The sequence below is a fragment of the Chlorocebus sabaeus genome, chromosome 2, assembly GCF_047675955.1.
Source record: "Chlorocebus sabaeus isolate Y175 chromosome 2, mChlSab1.0.hap1, whole genome shotgun sequence".
Classification (NCBI taxonomy): Eukaryota; Metazoa; Chordata; class Mammalia; order Primates; family Cercopithecidae; genus Chlorocebus; species Chlorocebus sabaeus.
Window position 1 is genome coordinate 59,160,248 of NC_132905.1, and position 18,543 is coordinate 59,178,790.

The 18,543-nt window shown below is 44.3% G+C and overlaps 1 protein-coding gene across 5 annotated transcripts in view; it reads left to right on the top strand.

Moving 5' to 3' along the window:
• Positions 1-18,144, top strand: part of KIZ (kizuna centrosomal protein) — a 130,289-nt gene extending 112,145 nt beyond the window's left edge. For all 5 annotated transcript variants that reach the window (XM_007961557.3, XM_007961517.3, XM_007961545.3 and 2 more), the window contains 4 exons: positions 708-812; positions 4,361-4,457; positions 15,788-15,831; positions 18,001-18,144. In XM_007961557.3, the coding sequence (XP_007959748.3) occupies positions 708-812; positions 4,361-4,457; positions 15,788-15,831; positions 18,001-18,098 (344 nt within the window). In that variant the 3' untranslated portion in view covers positions 18,099-18,144. The remainder of the gene's footprint in view (positions 1-707; positions 813-4,360; positions 4,458-15,787; positions 15,832-18,000) is intronic.
• The last annotated feature ends 399 nt before the right edge of the window (positions 18,145-18,543 follow it).

Here is an 18,543-nt window from a genome sequence, read left to right on the forward strand (position 1 = left end):
GGGGAAGGTTGTGTCACTCAGGTTCTTTATGTATTTTTGTTTACTGTTTTTCCCAACAGTCTTCCCCAATTTCACTTATAGCAGATGCCATTAGAAGCACTGCATGGCCAAGAGCATCCTATGAACATGAGCATGTGCAGGCTGCCGCTGATCCCTGTGGATGCCTGGCTTTGCTCTCTGCAAACCTGTTCTCGCTCCTTCCCCATGGCAAGACTTGGTTAGATTTCCTCAGCTGTGGGACTCTGAACTCATCCAGCTGTCACCACCCTTCCTGACCCTCTCCCCATTCCCCCAGCCCTGTCCCAGAGCCCCTGCACTTGAGTGTGAGAGCCCAAGAGCCAGAGCAAAGAGAGTTTCTGAGTGACCTGGCAACCTAGGAAGGCTTGCTTTCTTTTCTAGTTCATTCTGGTTCATTCCTCTACAAGGCCCAGAGGGAAGTGAAACTGTTTTAGTGTGATAGTGAACCTTTCCACAGACCCACAGACTAGAATTTGGCTGCCTCAAATAAACTCATACAACTTGTCTTTGAGTCTTGAAACCTGGTTTCAACTAAATTGTTTTTATTTTTAGAATGTCTAAAACGTGACAGTTCAAAAAATAATAATTTGCATTCATTTGAGAAGTGTTCATCTCATAGGAAGATTTTTAAAAGCTGCTTTCTGGGCAGTAAAAAATGTGGTATTTCTGTGTTTTTCTTTAATCAATAGAAACAGAAGCCTACCAGTTGCTGAAGAAGGCTATCCTTCAGGGTAATACAAATCAAACTGAAAACAGGTTTCAAAAGGCAGATGCTTCTGTGTCACACTTGTCAGGTAAGTAAGAGCAGATGGCAGTGTCCAGGGGCCCAAAGTGGTGGGCAGGACTGTGTTCAGGGAAGGGTGGTTATTCTTTTTGTAGGTTTCTGGAGTTTGCTCTGTAACGAGCTGTCACCAGGACAGAATGAGCTAGTACTTTTTTTATCCTTGGCAAACGGACATGTGGAAAAGCCCTTTTGTTGTGTCCTAGACATGTGCTGGCCAGCATGGCAGTGGCCCTCCCAGGCCCTGGATTCTGCCAAGCATGTCATGATAGTGACTTGTCATCAGTGACCCTGGGAAGACACACCCAAATTCCTTCTCTTCCCCACGACTACTAGTGTCTTTGTCATTCAATGGGCAGTGTTGTACTGGGCTGCTTTCCCTCACCAGAATGTTGGGGGATTTTTAGTTATTTTACTGAAAGGATTATAAATCCCAGGAATGCTAAATTGTATTTATTTGTTTGTTTATTTATTTATTTATTATTTTGGAGGCAGGGTCTTGCTCTGTCTCCCAGGCTGGAGTACAGTGGCATGATGGCTTACTGAAGCCTCAACCTACCAGTCTCAAGCAATCTTCCCACCTCAGCCTCCCAAGTAGCTGAGACTACAGGTGCACACCACCACCCTCAGCTAATTTTTGTGTTTTTTTGTAGAGGGTTTTGCCATGTTGCTCAGGCTGGTCTCAAACTCCTGGACTCAAGCTATCCACCTGCCTTGGTCTCTTGAAGAGTTGGGGTTACAAGTGTGAGCCACCATGCGCAGTCAGGAAAGCTAAATTTTAAGCTTAGTTATAGTTCCTTCAATCTAGGATTTTGTTTTAATTGTAATTTTGGTTTTTTGTACTTTGTTATTGTACATCTATTATTTTCAGTGGTTTTCCTTTCATTACACCAGATTTTAAAGCATAAGTTACCTCAATTTCCTTTGTGAGAGTAAATGGATTAATACAGAAGGAAATCCACATTGACTTTCTTAGCCACCATGCCATAATTTCACCTAGCAGAATGAACAGTGATTTCTAAATAGCATGTAATTCCCAGTCCATATTCAGATTTCCTGGTTGTCTCAAGGATGTCTTCTTCAGCCAGGCACAGTGGCTCATGCCTGTAATCCCAGCATTTTGGGAGGCCATGGTGAGAGAGGTGCTTGAGGCCAGGAGTCCCAAGACCAGCCTGGGCAATATAGCAAGACACTGTTTTTACAAAAAATTTAAAAATTAACCACACGTTTTAGCATGTTCCTATACTACTAGCTACTTAAGAGGCTAATAAGGCAAGAGGATCACTTGAGCCCAGAAGTTTGAGGCTGCAGCAAGCTATGATCACACCACTGCACTGGGCAACAGAGCAAGACCCTATCTAAAAAATAAAACAAAAAATGTCTTTTTCAGACAGATATTTTCGAGGGACATACTTACGGTCCATCAGACTTAGCTGTATTTGGAGAGCTATTTCCTAGATAATATTAGTGGTTAAAGTCAGTTGCGGCAAAATTCAGTTATTTTGGTGGTTTTGAGGATTTGGTGAGCCACTGCATGTTAAGTGCCCAGCACAGTGCCTGACAGTGAAAAGCCCCCTAGGAGAGCCAGCCATTGTGGTGGTAGGGGTGATTTGAACATAAGACATTGTAGTTTATTGAGTTATAAAACAGGGCCTCTGTCCTGATGGAGATTGTCATCACTTGCAAACTCTTAACTGTTTGCTTTCCATGACCTTCTTCACATTTGAGTCATGGAATTTGAATCCAGAGGGATATTAGAATGTATTCAACACTCCTATTTTACAAATGAGTCCCCAGGAGAGTAACACCTTGCTCAGAGCCTTTCAGCTGGATAAATGACACACATACTTTGGAAAGTGACTCCACATACCTGTTTCTGGTAAGTGTTATTTTCAGTAGTTAATTGGACAAGTGCAAAAGATAAGTAAATTTGGCTGGGCACTGTGGCTCACACCTGTAATCCCAGCACTTTAGGAGGCCAAGGCAGGCGGATCACCTGAGGTGAGGAGTTTAAGACCAGCCTGGCCAATATGATGAAACCCTGTCTCTACTAAAAATACAAAAATTAGCTAGACATGGTGACAGGTGCTTCAGCTACTCAGGAGGCTAAGGTAGGAGAATGGCTTGAACCCAGGAGGCAGAGGTTGCAGTGAGCTAAGGTCACACTACTGCACTCCAGCCTGGGTGACAGAGCCAGACCCTGTCTCAAAAAACAAACAAAAAAAAGGTGAGTAAATTAGACATATAAGTTGTAATCCGTTGGATGTGTATCTGAAATTATGGATTATGGTACTATTAATAACCTAGTACTTAATGCATTTTTATTAATTTATTCATAAATGAAATGACACTCTAGATTATATAGTCAGGCACCCCTAAATTCATTTCCCTTGCCCCATACTCAAAGTGCTCCTGCCTGTGTTTGCTGTCACTGACATTGTACTCAGATCCTTTGGCTGTGTATTATCTTTTACCCTTACTCTCATTCTGATCCTAAGGACTTATCTGAGTCCCAGAGAAAAACAGAAAGTGGACTGGAGGGTGTAGGGCAGCTTCACAGTGTTGTTAGAAGTAGCAGGGATGGGAGGTGGTGGTGCACTCTGCGCTCAAGGAGCCCACCCCAAATCTAATGAAGAAGCAGTGCGTGTTTCACTTACTTCTGAGTCTTTGGACCTGTCCTGAGGAAAGCTTCTTAAATAAACCTTGAGCCTTAGTTTTCATGTCTGAAAAGACCTCCTCCTGGTAAGCATGTGGACACCCTCTTTGGGCTGAATGTGGACACATTTTTAAAATAATCACTTTGCTGCAGAGTGTACATGCAAGCAGGCAGGTTCCAGGTTAGAAACTCAGCAAATGCTTTTTGCAGAGATGCCCATGGATGCTGTGTCTCTGATTGTGACTGCCAATTAAGAAGCAGACCTGTAGCAGAAACATCCAAGGCTGAGAACTCCCAGAAGGCAAAGGTCAGGGGTTGCCCTGCAAACTGGGGGCATTGTGGGAATATCCAAGTCTCTGGCTCCAGAGAAAGAGGTGGAGTGTGCATCCTCCTCCTCAACCTTTAGAGGCTGGTAAAGAGTGGCCTTGATGATTTTCAGTGGAGATTCTTTCTCCTCTATGGGATGGAAAATAGAGGATTTTACAGAGGGGCTTAAGAGTGGATAAGGTGGGTAACTGTTATCCACGGGTCTCAATTATTTCTGAGCCCTGGTTTGCTGCCCGTGTGTTATAACAATGGGAATTATCCAGTGCTTTGTGACACAGTAGAGATCCATATGCCTACATGTGCATCTTGGTCATTTAAAATTGAACTCTTTGGATGATTTCAGTTTTCACTTTTTGTGGCTACTGTTTCGGTATCACAGGAAAGCGCCCCACTCCCTTTCAGTGTTCTACCAGCATTTCATTCTCTGCCTCAGAAGCTCCCTTGCCTTCTGTGCCTTGAACAGATTCTTCCTCTGCTGGCGTTTGTTTCACCAAACTTACTGTGAGGCCACTTTATTCATTTTGTCCCGTGGCTGCATGACAGCTAACCCTCACTCTCCATGTTTACGCTTATCACAGGTTTGAATATTGGCAGCGGTGCATTCGAGACAAAGACAGCTAACAAAATTGCGTGGGAAGCTGGTTTTTCATCTAGTGAAGGAAGTCCTTTGTCAAGGTAAAGTTGTGAAAGCCTTTCTGAATAGCAGCAACAAGATGAGAAATGTCACAATGCAATGAATTAAACTCTAGCTGCATATTATTTTGTTGTGTGACTTGGAGGGTTATGGTTTGGGTTTTTGTTTATCTAAAATAACAGTTGAAACTTTAGTCTACCTTTGAAAATATTTGCACCAGAGCCAAGTATTGTTTTGCAGCTGTTGTTTCCTTGGTTTAAGACTCAATTGACACCTCAGTGAACCACAAATTAGCATCTACAGCTGCTCGCAGTAGGACTGCTTAGAGACCACACAATGGAGGTTGTCAGAAAAAAGGGCAGAGAGAAAACATCAGGCCTTAAAAGAAATAAAGTGGCATGTTTCTTCTTTTTGTGATGGCTAATGTATAAACTAGTAATTGCTGGATATTCATTTTTATTTTTCTCTTTTTTTTTAACCAAGTATTTAGGCTAGATTATCTTTCCTTTTTAATACTTTCTTGCTTATTTTCCATAAAGAACAAAATTTATCTCTTCACATTTGTCAAACTGTAGCACTCACTTCTTGTAAGTTTTTTAAGCAGTGCTAAGAGAGTTGTGTGCCAAATTTGTCATTAACATAAAATACTAATCACAGTAGCTTCAGGTCAGTTCGAATTTATAGATGGGAATATCAGCCATCATCTGATGAAATACCTTGCTCTTTTGCTTTGAGCTAAATATTGTTTAAAATGGCATAACAACTTTCCTTTTGGAACAGCATTGCTCAGTAAAAAGATGTCCTTCAGATGATTATATTACATTTGAATTAACTGCTTGTTTGTGATGAAATTTTAGAACAGAAACTTTACATTTCTAGTATAACATACAATGTTCCATAAGAGAAAATGATTTGAGCCAGGAATGTTGAACTTTTTAAACAAAAAAATCCTATTTTTATTCATATTTTATAAAACAATACAGTGTTTTTAGAACCTGGAGTATATATTAAAATTAGACTGAATTTCTAAAATTACGGGTTTTAGAAACTTGACAAGTTCAGTTTTAGGGAGATAACTCATTTAATTATCAGAAGTTATTATTTTTAATGCCTGAGTTTTCATCCATATTTTTGAAGGAAATGGGAGGTAAATGGGACAGGAAGAGTGTTAAAAGTATTATGTTATTACGATTATATTATAAATTCAAGTTCTAGGTCTCCTAAAAGAAATTTTAAAAGACAGTAAATTCTACAGATAGTTTTCAGGGCCGAATGTTACCATTTGGCTTAATAATATATAGAGGCACTAAAAAACCCAGTTCTTCCTAAACGGTCTTTACATAGGTTCTTTGGGAAATGTTTAAAGACATTGAGAAAGCAATTGGATTTTGTAGAAAATTTCTCAGCCTAATAATTTCACATCTTGTCTATATTTCACTAAACTAAAATCAAACTTTTTTCCTCCTTCAAATTGAGGCAGAGGCCTTTTGTTATTAGTATTTCTGTATGAAATGAATTTCCTAATAAATTACAAGTAATTTCATCATCCGCTTTAAGAAAACAAGCAAAAAAAAAAAAAAAAAAAGACACACACTCAAAAAGGCCTTCAAGGAACTCTTGGTTCTAGGCACTTGATAATAATCCAGTGATGAAAAGGTCTGGGCCCGGAGTGCGTAGGTTTGGCGTGCTGTTTGTCACAGTTTGGTTCTTGTGCTGGGTTTGGTGTTGTTAATACGCCACCCTGGGCTTTGGAGAGCTCCAGTTTTGCTGTTTGTGCTGGATTCACTGAAATTTCTTAGAGGCTTACATTTAAGGATCCCACTTACTGCAGTCACTCCTTGTGCTTTATTGCTTTTACAAGTGGTCTCGAAACCCGGTACTTGAGAATAAACATAACAGTGCAGTGCTGCTGTAGCACTTTTAAAATTCTTCTTTGCTCTATTTTGTCAGTGAGCTGATGAGCAACCTCAGAAAAAAAAAAAAAACCCGCTGGACCTAAAAAAAAAAAAAAAATGGCTTCCTCTGATGTCCTAGAGACAATAATTATGATGTGCTAGTTAAGCCCAAACTACAGCTGAGGGATTTTACTTTAAAGCAGCGGCTTGGGTGCAAAAATGCATTTATAGCTCTTTGTCTGCACCTCATTATGTGTGGGCCTGATTCATTAAGTAATTGGTTTGCAGTTGTTTACATGAGTATTAAGGCCTTCTTTTCAGCCGCCTTTGAGAGATACATTGTGCAAATGTTGCCTGTGATGAATGCAGAATGAGGGCCAGAGGGTCCGTCCTATTGGCTAAACAGTGCACTCCTGTTGAAAAGCCAGAGAAAGGGATTGGGTGCTGCTTTGCATAGCAATGACTTTCTTAATAAGCGTTACAGATTAATACACACAAGCTATAAAAGATGCAAAGAGATACTCTTAGCACATTTATACATGCTCATTTCATTGTGATGATGGTGGGGTTCGGGTGCTTTCATATGCCGTTTTTTCAGAGCAGCAGCTTCAGTGCATGAGCCGTAATAGAATCCGATGTTTATTGTATTATAAATCACGGGCAAGTAGGCAGATTGGCAACAGTTTATTATTAAAGATTCTTTCAGTGTAAATCTTTTTCTACCATTGTATTTGCTTCAGCAAAATCATTTTGTGGTTGAGTGGGGATGAAAGGCATAATGTACGAAGGAGTGAGTCCTAATAGGAAGCCGTTCTCCAAGTAAAGACCACTTGTTCCCTTTTGTTCAGGGGTGCATGCCAGAGCTTCCTCTCCTCTGCAAACATTGTCTCGCTTTACCTTCCCCAGCAAGCGGTTTTCACTCTCCCGGATCCATTTGTTCAATGGAGAGTATATTTTAACAGCCTGCCCTTAGCTTGCTGGTTCCTGCCTTGTAACTTCAGCTTACTGGTTGGACCAGATAATGTTTTACCAAAAGGAAAGGGTGTGTGCTTGCAGCATAATTGCCTGGGGGAAAGGTAGCAGAAGTCACCCAGCCACTGTTCCCTGGCAGGGCCACCATGGGTGGCATTCTGTGCCAACCTTGCAGCCACCAGAGCGGCCAGTGGAGGGCGCCAGCCTGCAGCTGATGCTCTGGTGGGGGCGGTGGCATTTTCTGTCTTTGCCTGGTCACTGTGCCGTTTTCCCCAGGATAACATAAAGATTATAAGGAACCAATAGTCCAGTGAAATAAAAATGAGTTTTTCCTGGAAGTCCTTTAGGTTCTTATATAAAAGCACTCTTCTCTGTCTTGGGTTTGGCACATCTCCGTTCTTAAATTCCACTGAATTGGCAGCTTCCTAAACATGTCACGTTTCTTATCACAAGCCTACATACTTTGTTTTTTCTGCACAAAGCAAATAAGAACAATGACTTGCTTGATTATTTGAAGAGAAAAGTTAACAAGTTGACCTCAGGTAGCTAAAAGTGGCATCTTCTGTAGGACCCCTGATTAACCATCAGGGGGCGCTCAGACTTTGTTAAATTACTGGTAGGCCTTTAAAACCTAAAATTAGTGTTTACAGAGATTTGTTGGCACAGTCATTGGGATTTTTTTCTTTCTGGATTATTTTTTGCCTTCTGTTTTTCAGAAACATATGTTTGTTTTGAGGAACGTTCCAGCTGAAATTGCTCCTTTAGAAATTGTAATATTGATTTCCGCTAGCAGTCAAAAATTACTTAAAATTTTAGAATTTGGAGTCTAAAGACCATGTCTTCTCATAAATTTGCTATTTTCAGCCTGCTAATTAGACTTCAGAACTGGAAGGACACTTCCTGCCGGGAGCCATTCCTCCTTATCCTGGACATCATAGACAGTGCTCCTGGCAGGACCCTCTGAGTCTTAATGCCACACTCAATTGGTGAGGCCTCAAAGTCACAATAACTTGGGTATATTTGTTAATAGGCCATGGCTATTTTTTCTTTTTTAAAAAATGATATGACAGGCCAGACACAGTGGCTCACACCTGTAATCCCAGCACTTTGGGAGGCCAAGGCAGGCAGATCACTTGAGGTCAGGAGTTCGAGACCAGCCTGGCCAACATGGTGAATCCCTGTCTTTACTAAAAATACAAAAAAAAAAAAAAAATTAACCAAGTGTGGTGGTGTGCACCTGTAATCCCAGCTACTTGGGAGGCTGAGGCAGGAGAATTGCATGAACCTGGGAAGCAGAACTTGCAGTGAGCCAAAATTGCACCACTGCACTCATCTGGGCAACAGAGCAAGACTCTGTTTCAAAAAAAAAAAAAATGATGGCTGGGTGCGGTGGCTCACACCTGTAATCCCAGCACTTTGAGAGGCTGAGGTGGGTGGACCACCTGAGGTCAGGAGTTCGAGACCAGCATGGCCAACATGGCAAAACCCCATCTCTACTAAAAATACAAAAATTAGCTGGACATGGTGGCAGGTGCCTGTAATCCCAGCTACTCATGGGGCTGAGGCAGGAGAATTGTTTGAACCCAGGAGGCAGTTTGCAGCGAACCAAGATCGTGCCACTACACTCCAGCCTGGGTGACAGAGCAAAACTCCGTCTCAAAAAAAAAAAAAAAAAAAAGATATTGACCATGAAATTGAGTCAGTGTCTTACTAGCATGAGGCTTTCTCTCTGTTCTTTTCTCCAAATTCCACCCCCTGCTCCAGCTCTGGCCAGGAATGAGTATCTGACACCCACCTTTGCTGCCACAAATCTCTCAGGGGGCCCTTGTTGCCTGCACCCCTGCCAAGCACGGGCAGTCTACACACCCTTACCAGCCAGCTCCCCTTGTCCCCCTGCTCAAGAAAGTTAACAACCAGACCGCATGTCATGCCTGCATATGACCCACTATTTCATGTCCCTGGCTTTTAGTGGAATGCTCCTGTTCCACTCTTTTACCTGGTTAAGGCCTTCTAGATTTTTCAAGGCTTAACTCAACCTTCTGAAAGTTTCCTAAGCAGAGACCTGGCTGTACAGCATGCCCCTCCTGTGGTCTCCCTAGCTATTTCTGTTATCATCTGTAGTGCAGGGATAGAAGCCATTTCCCAATACCCTCCCTCCCACAGTGGGCAGGCTTCGTTTATTTATTTATTTAGAGACAGGGTCTCACTCTGTCACCCAGGCTGGAGTGCAGTGACATGATCTCTGCTTACTGCAACCTTTGCCTCCCAGGCTCAAGCAATCCCCCCACCTCAGCCTCCGAAGCAGCTGGGACCACAGCCCGGCTAATTTTTTGTATTTTTGGTACAGACGACATTTCGCCAGGTTGCCCAGGCTGGTCTCGAACTCCTGAGTTCAGGTGATCCTCTCTCCTTGGCCTCCCAAAGTGCTGGGATTATAAGCGAGCCACCGTGCCCAGCAGCGGGTTTCTTAATCACCAGTGCTGGATAGTCATTGCACTTCGTGAGTGAGTAAGCATGGATGTATAGCTGCACCATTCACTCTAGTTTTGTTTTTTTTTTAAATAAAAGTCAGTTTGTACAAGTTCACCTACTTCTGTATGGCATCATGTACTTGAGCTGCAGGGAATCATGCATTTCATACAGTTATCTGCGTAAGTGTGTGGGTGTGTGTGAGAGAGAGTGTGTGTGTGAATGTGTGTGTATGGACACATACATTTTCAAAGGGAGACTGGTGATGACTGTGAATATGACTGGTGATGACTGTGAATATGCCGTCTGCTCATGCATCTCCAGTTTCAGGAAGCAGGACCTGTGTGAACACACTTGCAGAGTCTCACTGGGGTTCTTTCCTGGCTGCTGTCTTGTCTGCTGATGGAAAGGTGTCTGGCTTCGGGCCCTGACCTTGATGAGAGCTCTTGACACATGCTGGAGGCCTGGAACATCATCCCCCATTTCCACTGTCATCAGTTCTCAGCCAACCCCACAGTTGCCTTTTTAGCCCATTTCATGGTATTTATTCTGGTGTCAGTCTCCTCACTGGAGCATGAGCACCTCAAGGGCATCGAGCGAGTCTGTCTTGTTTGCTGCTGCAGCCCCAGCATAGAGTCCGATGCCTTACTCTGTCCCTGCTCTTGGAAGGCCTGGCTGAGGCAGTTGCCCTGTCTCTTCCCATTTCAAGGGCACCCACTTGTCAGGTTCCTCGAGGAAGAAACTTCATGCATCTCAGGCCTGTCTTCTCTCCGTCTGTCCCCAAACCTCCCATTCCTCGGCCCCAGTGTGTGAATACTCATCACCTCCACTTAGAACCCACGGCTGCACATCACCAAACTGAGCACATGCTTTTGTTGATCCACATGTGCTGACAGTGCAGTGGCACTGCTTACTGAAGTCTGCTTTCTGCAGGCTCTCACAGGATTGTCTGCAAACTTCTCAGAACACTTCCAGGAAGGCATTGCTGTCCCCATTCCACAGACAAGAAAACTGGTACTTGAAGAGGTAGAGAATTTGCCCAGGATCACGAATGAGCAGAGTCTGTCTGGCCCCAGAGCTTATTCTGTCTCAGCTTCTGAAAGCAGATCACATAGCCAGGCACATGCTGCGGCAGGGTTCTCCCTGTCCTACTGTTTTACTGCTGCTCAGGAGGCCCTGTGGGGCGGGTGTCTACAACGTGTGCATTTGTAGGAGTGTCCCAGGAGGAGCATTTTGTTCCACTTCTACTCTGCTGCTGGCTCACTCTGTGTGTCTTAGGACACATCTCTCAACCTCTCCGGGCTCCACCACTGTACAGTGAAGGCTCTGGATTGATCATCTGAATGCCGTGTTCTAATTGAATAGTGGGTTTCTTGGCCTTGGGTATTCTGTGTCTCATTTTTGTCTTTACTTGTTGGCTCCACAAAGCAAAACCTACTAGTGTCAGTCATCCTTACTATCTAACTTTATATTGATGTTGACTGTGTAGACCAATTCTAGCTACATTAGCCTTTTGTTCATATAAAATGAACCACTGACACGTAATTGTTACTGTTTTCCATAGCACACTGTGTCATCCTGACTCCATGTGTAGAGTGTTCACTGTGTACCAGGGCTGCTCTCAGATAAAACCTGTTCTGTTGAAGTCCTGGCTGGCCCTAACTTCTTAAGTTTAACAAGGTTGAGAACAAAAGTGACGTTGATTAGCATTGTCCTAATCTGGTTTATCAATAGCAGGGGAAATTATAAGCAGTTACCAAAATGCATCCAAAATAAGATGGCTTAATGGCTAGGTAGAGGGGGAGATGTGGTGAAGTCAGCACAGCAGAATGGCAACAAGTGAGCACCTCCCTAATGGGAATGGGGCATTCCTGGAACAGCTGGGAGAAAAAATGACCAAAGCTACTGGGAAATTCTGCAGAGATAATTGTCCCATTATTTTTTAATTAATTAAAACTAATTAATTCAATTTTTTTGAGACGGTGTCTCGCTCTGTCACCCAGGCTAGAGTGCAGTGGTGCGATCTCAGCTCACGGCAACCTCTGCCTCCCAGGTTCAAGCGATTCTCCTGCCTCAGCCTCCTGAGTAGCTGGGATTACAGGCACGTACCACCATGCCTGGCTAATTTTTGTATTATTAGTAGAGACAGAGTTTCACCATGTTGACCAGGCTGACCTCGAACCCCTGACCTCAGGCGATCACCTACCTCAGCCTCCCAAAGTGCTGGGCTTACAGGCGTGAGCCACCACACCCAGCCAATTGTCCCATTCAAATGAGACCAGTGGAACATGGTTATATTTTAATTTACTCAGTTAATCATCTGCAGTGTCTTGCCTGAACATGGTTTATTTTGAAGTAGGACCTCCAGTCCAGTTGTAAACTTCTAGGGGAAAAATACCAAGTCTACCCTCCAGGGTTCCAAGAGTCGCCCTGAGCCGCGGTGCAGGGAAAGGCAGGCTCTCTGACTTGCAGCATGGGCCTCATGTGAGGCAATTCTTTACAACGGTAATGGCCCTTGGGCCATGCCCAGGCCCCTGCCCGGGTCCATACAGCCCGCAAGCTAAGAGTGGTTTTCACATTTTTAAATGGTTGGATGAAAATTAAAAGAATAATGTTTCATGACATGTGAAAGTTACATGAAATTCAAATCTCAGTGTCTATACATGAAGTTTAATTGGAATACAGCCACATCTTTTAGTTTACAAATTGTCCATGGCTGTTTTCGTGCTACAAACATAGTTGAGTAGTTGTGGCAGACCGTATGGCCCACAAAGCCTGAACTATTTACTCTGTGGTTCTTTACAGAAAACCTCTGCCTTACAAAATGAAAACATTACTTCTACACTCTCAGCAAAGATTCAGCAGTTAGATTCCAAGCACATAAGACCACATGGTGACCGTATCCCATGGCCTACAACCTTGACTCTTTGATTTATTTTACTTTCTGAAATGCAGTTTTGTTTTTCTTTCATCTACTCTAGTAGCCAAAGTAGTTGGCTCTGTGCAGCACACCATACAAAGTTCTCAGGCTTCTCCATCAGCCTTGCCTTAGCTTTACATATTAGGCGTGACCTAGAGAAACAAAAATGTTGACCCTAAGAATTCTATATAATAAAAAATCAACTATGAATTGCAGGGTCACATTGACTTTCAGAGATTTTCCCGAAAGGAAAAATAATTGCCCCTTAGATATGAGAGTGGAGAACAAAACACTGAAAAGCACGCTCTGTCCGTCTCCGTGGGTAGACTATGCACCACGCACATTTAGCTCTGAAACATGTTTCCTGTGAGAAAACCAGTAACACAGACAATTAAGAACCATTACACAATTAATTCGCATTTCACTGGGATGTTTACTGGCTCCCTGTGGCTTAAATGTTCTCAAAGCCACACTGTGTAACCACAGGACAAACAGAAAAAGCAAGTTCAAGTGGCCTCATAGAGACATGGCTTCAGGAAATCATTTTTTCCTAGAGTGCCACATGCAGAAGCGAGGTCCCTGAAATGCTCAGTGGGTCACCTCCGTGGTGGGACTGAGCGTTGCTGGCTGATTGCTTTTGATGAGTTAAGTGACAACTAACACACACTCGCATAGACGGTTCTCATGTTGTTTGTGTTTACAGCCTTTGTGCATGACTTTTTCCTTTTTTTTTTTTCCCCCTTTAGCTTTTCTGGGTTGTTGTTTTTTTTTCTTTGCCAGCAGGGAAGCCAAAGAAACTTGAACTTGATTCTGAAGTGCAATATTAAGTAAAAATATGTAAATCAAGTATTATATAATTGAATATTGATCAAATGCCTTTAAGCAGGGCCCTATGCTTAGTGAGGTTCACTTGTTCATTCCTAGTGAACATACTAAGCACCTGTTAAGTGCTGTGCACAGCGTTACCCAGGTGAGCTGAAACAGGTGTGGTCACTGCCCACATGGAGCTTGCAGTTCAGAGGGGGAGGAGTGGCACATCTGTTCGCTGCACAAGTGGATGTGAAACAGCAACTTGACGAGGACTCAGTGGTGAAGATAGGGTGTCAGAAGTGGGAAGACTCCAGGAGGACAGCACGACACTCCTGGGGGATCCACCTTGGAGGCACTGCTTGAGATTTAGGTCTTTGTGCAGAAATCAATGGAAAGGCATTGAAGAATTTTAAGCGAGGAAGTGGAGTGACCAGATTTGCATTTCAGAAAGCTCACTCTCATTGCCTAGTGGGAAATGGATTGTAGGGGACAAGATGAGTACGTGTCACCAGTTAGGAAGTTGTTGCAGAGATAAAAGCAAGAGCTGATAGTTTTGTTGCCCAGTGTGCTGGCAGTGCCCAGGGAACTAGTGAGGACTGCAGGAAGTATTGTGGGGAGGTGGGGGAATTGGCAGGACCAAGGGCCAGACTGGGTGTGGAGGAAGGAGGAGTGGAGACTGGAGAGGGAGTTGGGGGGACTAGTGGGTCGGGGGTACCATTTGCTGAGATGGAGCTGAGCTCACCTGCCACTGTGTCCTCAGTGGACACAGGCCTCAGCTCTGTGTCAGGGGCTCCCTGCTGCCACACCTTGTTCCTCAGTCCTGGCCTGTGAAGGCCTCTGCCTTTGGAGGTGCCTGGCTTCCTCTGTGGTCCTGCAACTCCCCCGATCGCCTGCCACAGTGCTCTCGTCCTCCCAGCTGGCAAAGATTTCCCCTGCTCCCCCTGTGGCTCTTCTTATATGGACCGTGGCTGGCAAATTAGCCTCTTTCCACCCCTCCTAGCATTTTTATAATCCACCCTCTCCTGCAGCACCTAGCCCAGTGTCCTCAGATAGCGGGAGGTGGGGAAATAATAGACATCCCTGCGGTTGCATTGAGTGTGTGTGTGATGTGTGTGTCACTTTCTGTAAAATGGGTTCTTTCAGGCTCACCTCACTGGCAGGTCCCCACAATCCTGGCAGCTCCAGGACTGTCATTCAGCTGCTGGCCTTTCCAGATGCTCGTAGGGGTCTTCCAGACTTCATGGAGAAATGGCTGTGAGTGCTACTCAGTCATGGCAATTAAAGAAACAGGCACTAAATTTAAAGGGAACACTGAAAGATAGCCTAGAAAACGATACATTAGCGAAGCATGTTGTTCTGAAAAAACAGTAAATTATAGCAACAGGTAGATTTTTAAGCCAAAAGTCAACCAGACTTGGCCCAAAGGGAAGGAAAAGATATTTGCAGGGTTTCCTTTGTCAGAAGAGCAAGGTCCTGGCCTTGAGAAGGGCAATGGTGGTAGGTGGGGTAGGGCAAAGCGTCAAACTATGCACCAAGAATGGTTTCTCTACCAACATCTCCTGTGACCATTCAGGCAATTCTTAAAAAATCTCAGCATCATAAAACATTCGAGTGCTGCTGCCTGGGGAGACTTTTAAATTCATTAAAATTGCAAAAGCTCCTGAAAAGGCACACAGAGAAATCGTATCCTGTGGAGCCAGTTTTCTTGCCATATTGGCCTCAGTCAAGAAGTCACTGGGTCCTGGATGCCATGGACGCTAGCATTTGTATGACACTTGCAGTGCCCTCTACCAGGTGTTTGTGTTGAACTCCTTTCTTAGGCTGTTAGTATTGCTGCCACTGGTTTGACTCAGTATTTTAACTTCCTTACCAACATCCTGAATTCCCTACTGTCAGTGTTTCATTTTTAGCTTGCCTGAAAGCACTAAAGCTTCACGCATCAGTGTCTTCCAGAAGACTGTTGAGGGAAACCGGTCCTCTGCCTCAGGGGCCCATGCGATCATCCTCCCCCAAGAACACGTGGCCCTACACAGGCACAGCTCAGCAGCGCGGGGTGGGCCATGCAGACCTGCCAAGGGGACACACCCAGGACGGGAGCAATGCTGTTGAGTAGCGACCCTCCCAACGAGCCCACGCTGCATCCCGATATTTTTCCTTTACTTTTAAACTCTGGGAAGTAAGTGTAAAGTTCTGGCCTCCAGTGAATCAAAGTACTCCTTCTCTAATGCATTCATTATGAAAATACTGGTTTCATTGTCTTTTTTTTTTTTTTTTTCAGAACTTAGACTGTTTCTTTATTTTGCAGGCATGAAAACAAAAAGAAACTCATGATCAAGTTAAAATCTAATGGTAAGAGAGATAATCGGACAACAGATTTTCTTTTTGTGTTTTAACCAAAAAACTCTGTGACATGCATTTGTTGTTTACACCCTCATGTGAGTCCTGAAGCGGGCATGCTCACAGGGACTGCCATTGCAGTTCTCCCTGGGGTGGAGCCTGGGGGCTTCTGGAGGCTCCGTTCTTCACAGACAGGACCACACAGGTGCCATGGACCTCAGGGGCAGAGCATTGTAATTTGCAAGTATGAATTTGCAGGGGATCCTGGCCTCCATGTCTAATTAATTATTGGCACCGTGTATTTTACCAATAAAATGTTTCTTGACTCTCGCCATCCTCGGAAGCACCCATTGCTCATGACTGCACAGGCTCTTGGAGTAACTCTAACTGGTTTCCTCATACCGAGTTCCTCCCAGCTGTTGACTGTCCTTCACCTGGCCACCAGCCTCCAAACCCTGGCTTCCCCTGACCTTCCTGTGTAAGGACTGCCAATGCCTCCCTGTGCCTGCAGGGTAGTCTGAGCTTTCTCCATTCCTGGGAGGCCTCAGCTCTGCTCTCCAGCTTATTCCTCCCAAGGTCCCCTGTTTGGGTCAAGCCACAGTCAGCTTTTTTCAGCTGTACCACACTTATGCCTCTGTACCTTTGCCCGTGTTATTCCCTCTGTAGGGAGTTCCTTTTCCTTCTCCTCAGCCCAATGAGCTCCTATTCATCCTTCAACCCCCAGCTCACAGGAAAAATCTAGCCTTCCTTCTACCATAACACTGTGGCATATCCCCTGCCCAGCTTGGGCTCTCTCAGCTCCTGTCTTCTTAAACTGCTTATACATTAAATTAAAGGTATAATTCGATTAATAGTTTTACTGCCAATAACAAAAATATCTACTATTTATTTAGCACCCAGTATGTTCCACTTTGCTAATGCAGCGTGGAAACTAATTCAGAGCTGCTGTAGAACCTAGGCCTAGGAATCTGCATTTTTAGCAAGCACCCCAGTGTGAATCACTCTTCTAGAAGGACAGCTACCTACTGTGGGGGAGACAAGTACCCAATGGGTTGTGATGGAGAGTACGGGCTTGAGTCAGATGACTTGGGTAGGACTCCCAGCTTGGCTACTCACAGGCAGTGATTGTGGCCAATTTCTTAACCCCCTCAGCGCCCATTTGTTTGCTCAGTGAAATGGAAACATTAATACTTACCTTGCCAGACTGGTGTGAGGATGAGATTGGGTCGCATATGAGAAGTCAGCACAGAACGGGCAGGTGTTGCCATGCGGGCGTCCGCAGAGTTAGGGGATTGTTGATGCAGTAGACGCGGTGCACTCCACCACCACATCCTGCCAGACCACCCACAGGGCACCTCAGCTCCAATTCGCCCACAGCTTCCTGCACCAAGCAGCTGTGTCTCTCTACCTGAGGGCTTTCTCTGGCTGCAAGAGCATGCTCAGCCCTCACAAGGCAGCCCAGAGTACCACGGAGTTGATGCCCTGGGTTGAGAGCAACCCTCAACCAACAGAGGCAAGTTGGTGGATCAGTAACCCCGCTCCCTTGCTCTTCACTGGGACAATCTTGGGGAAAGTTCCGCAGTCTCTCAGGGGGCCCCAGCAGGCTGAGCCCTGCCTGTCCACTCACTGCCAGGCACCCACTCATCATCATACCCTTCATTGGCTTCCTGTCTTCCTTGTTACACTGTCTCCATGGTTCCTGGGATCACCTCTCAAGTAAACGATGTGAACCAAAGCCCTGTCTCAGGCTAACCATCTCTGCTTATTCCTCTGTCACGTCTTTCCCTTCTCCTCTCTGCTCTCATAAAGAAGAGTTGGAGATAAAAGTGGAGGGACAGCTGAGGTGGGGCAGCATCAGGCTGATACAGCACACCAGGGAACCCTGCTTCCATGTAACCCTGACTTTAAATCTCTATCCTGTAATAAAGAGTTGGGCACACAGAAGGGAAAAGGAAGTATTCTGCAAATTGTTTTCCATAACAGTGCATAGGACACACTTTGTGTAATTTGTGCAGTATGACATGCATTTGGGTGTGTCTGGTCAGGTACATCACGTGGTGTCCCTGTTAGGCATTTTGCAGACCGACACTCCGCTTAACCAGTCCTTCCGTGCTCTGCTGTTTTGTAAGCTCTTAACCAGAGTGCAGAAATGTTAAATGACTGTCTGGTTTTATTTTCCAGCCCTCTGGGATGAGTCTGACGACAGTGACTCAGAAATTGAGGCTGCTTTACGCCCTAGAAACCATAACACTGATGATTCTGATGATTTTTATGACTAACTTGCTGTGACATCTGTTGTAAATAAAGTCTTTAAACAAACTGAAACCCTGTGTTCATATGTGATGTCAAAAATGAATATGTTCTTTTAAGTTTTCTAATTGTTTCATAGGAAAACTTAGGACTACATTGCTATTCAAGTGAAATTTTATGACATAAATATGAATTTGCATATTCATTTTTAAGTGTCATCATGAAGCAAGTGATAAATGCAATGCCCATCAAAATTCAAGGTGGTTTCTATGTTACGAATTAGCCAACTGATCTTAAATTAATGTGGAATTCAAGAGACCCAGAATAGCCAAAACAATCTTGAAAAAGAAATACAGTTGGGAGGCCAAGGCTGGTGGATCACTTGAGGTCAGGAGTTCGAGACCAGCCTGGCCAACATGGTGAAACCCCATCTCTACTAAAAATAGAAAAATTAGCCAGGCATGGTGGCATGCA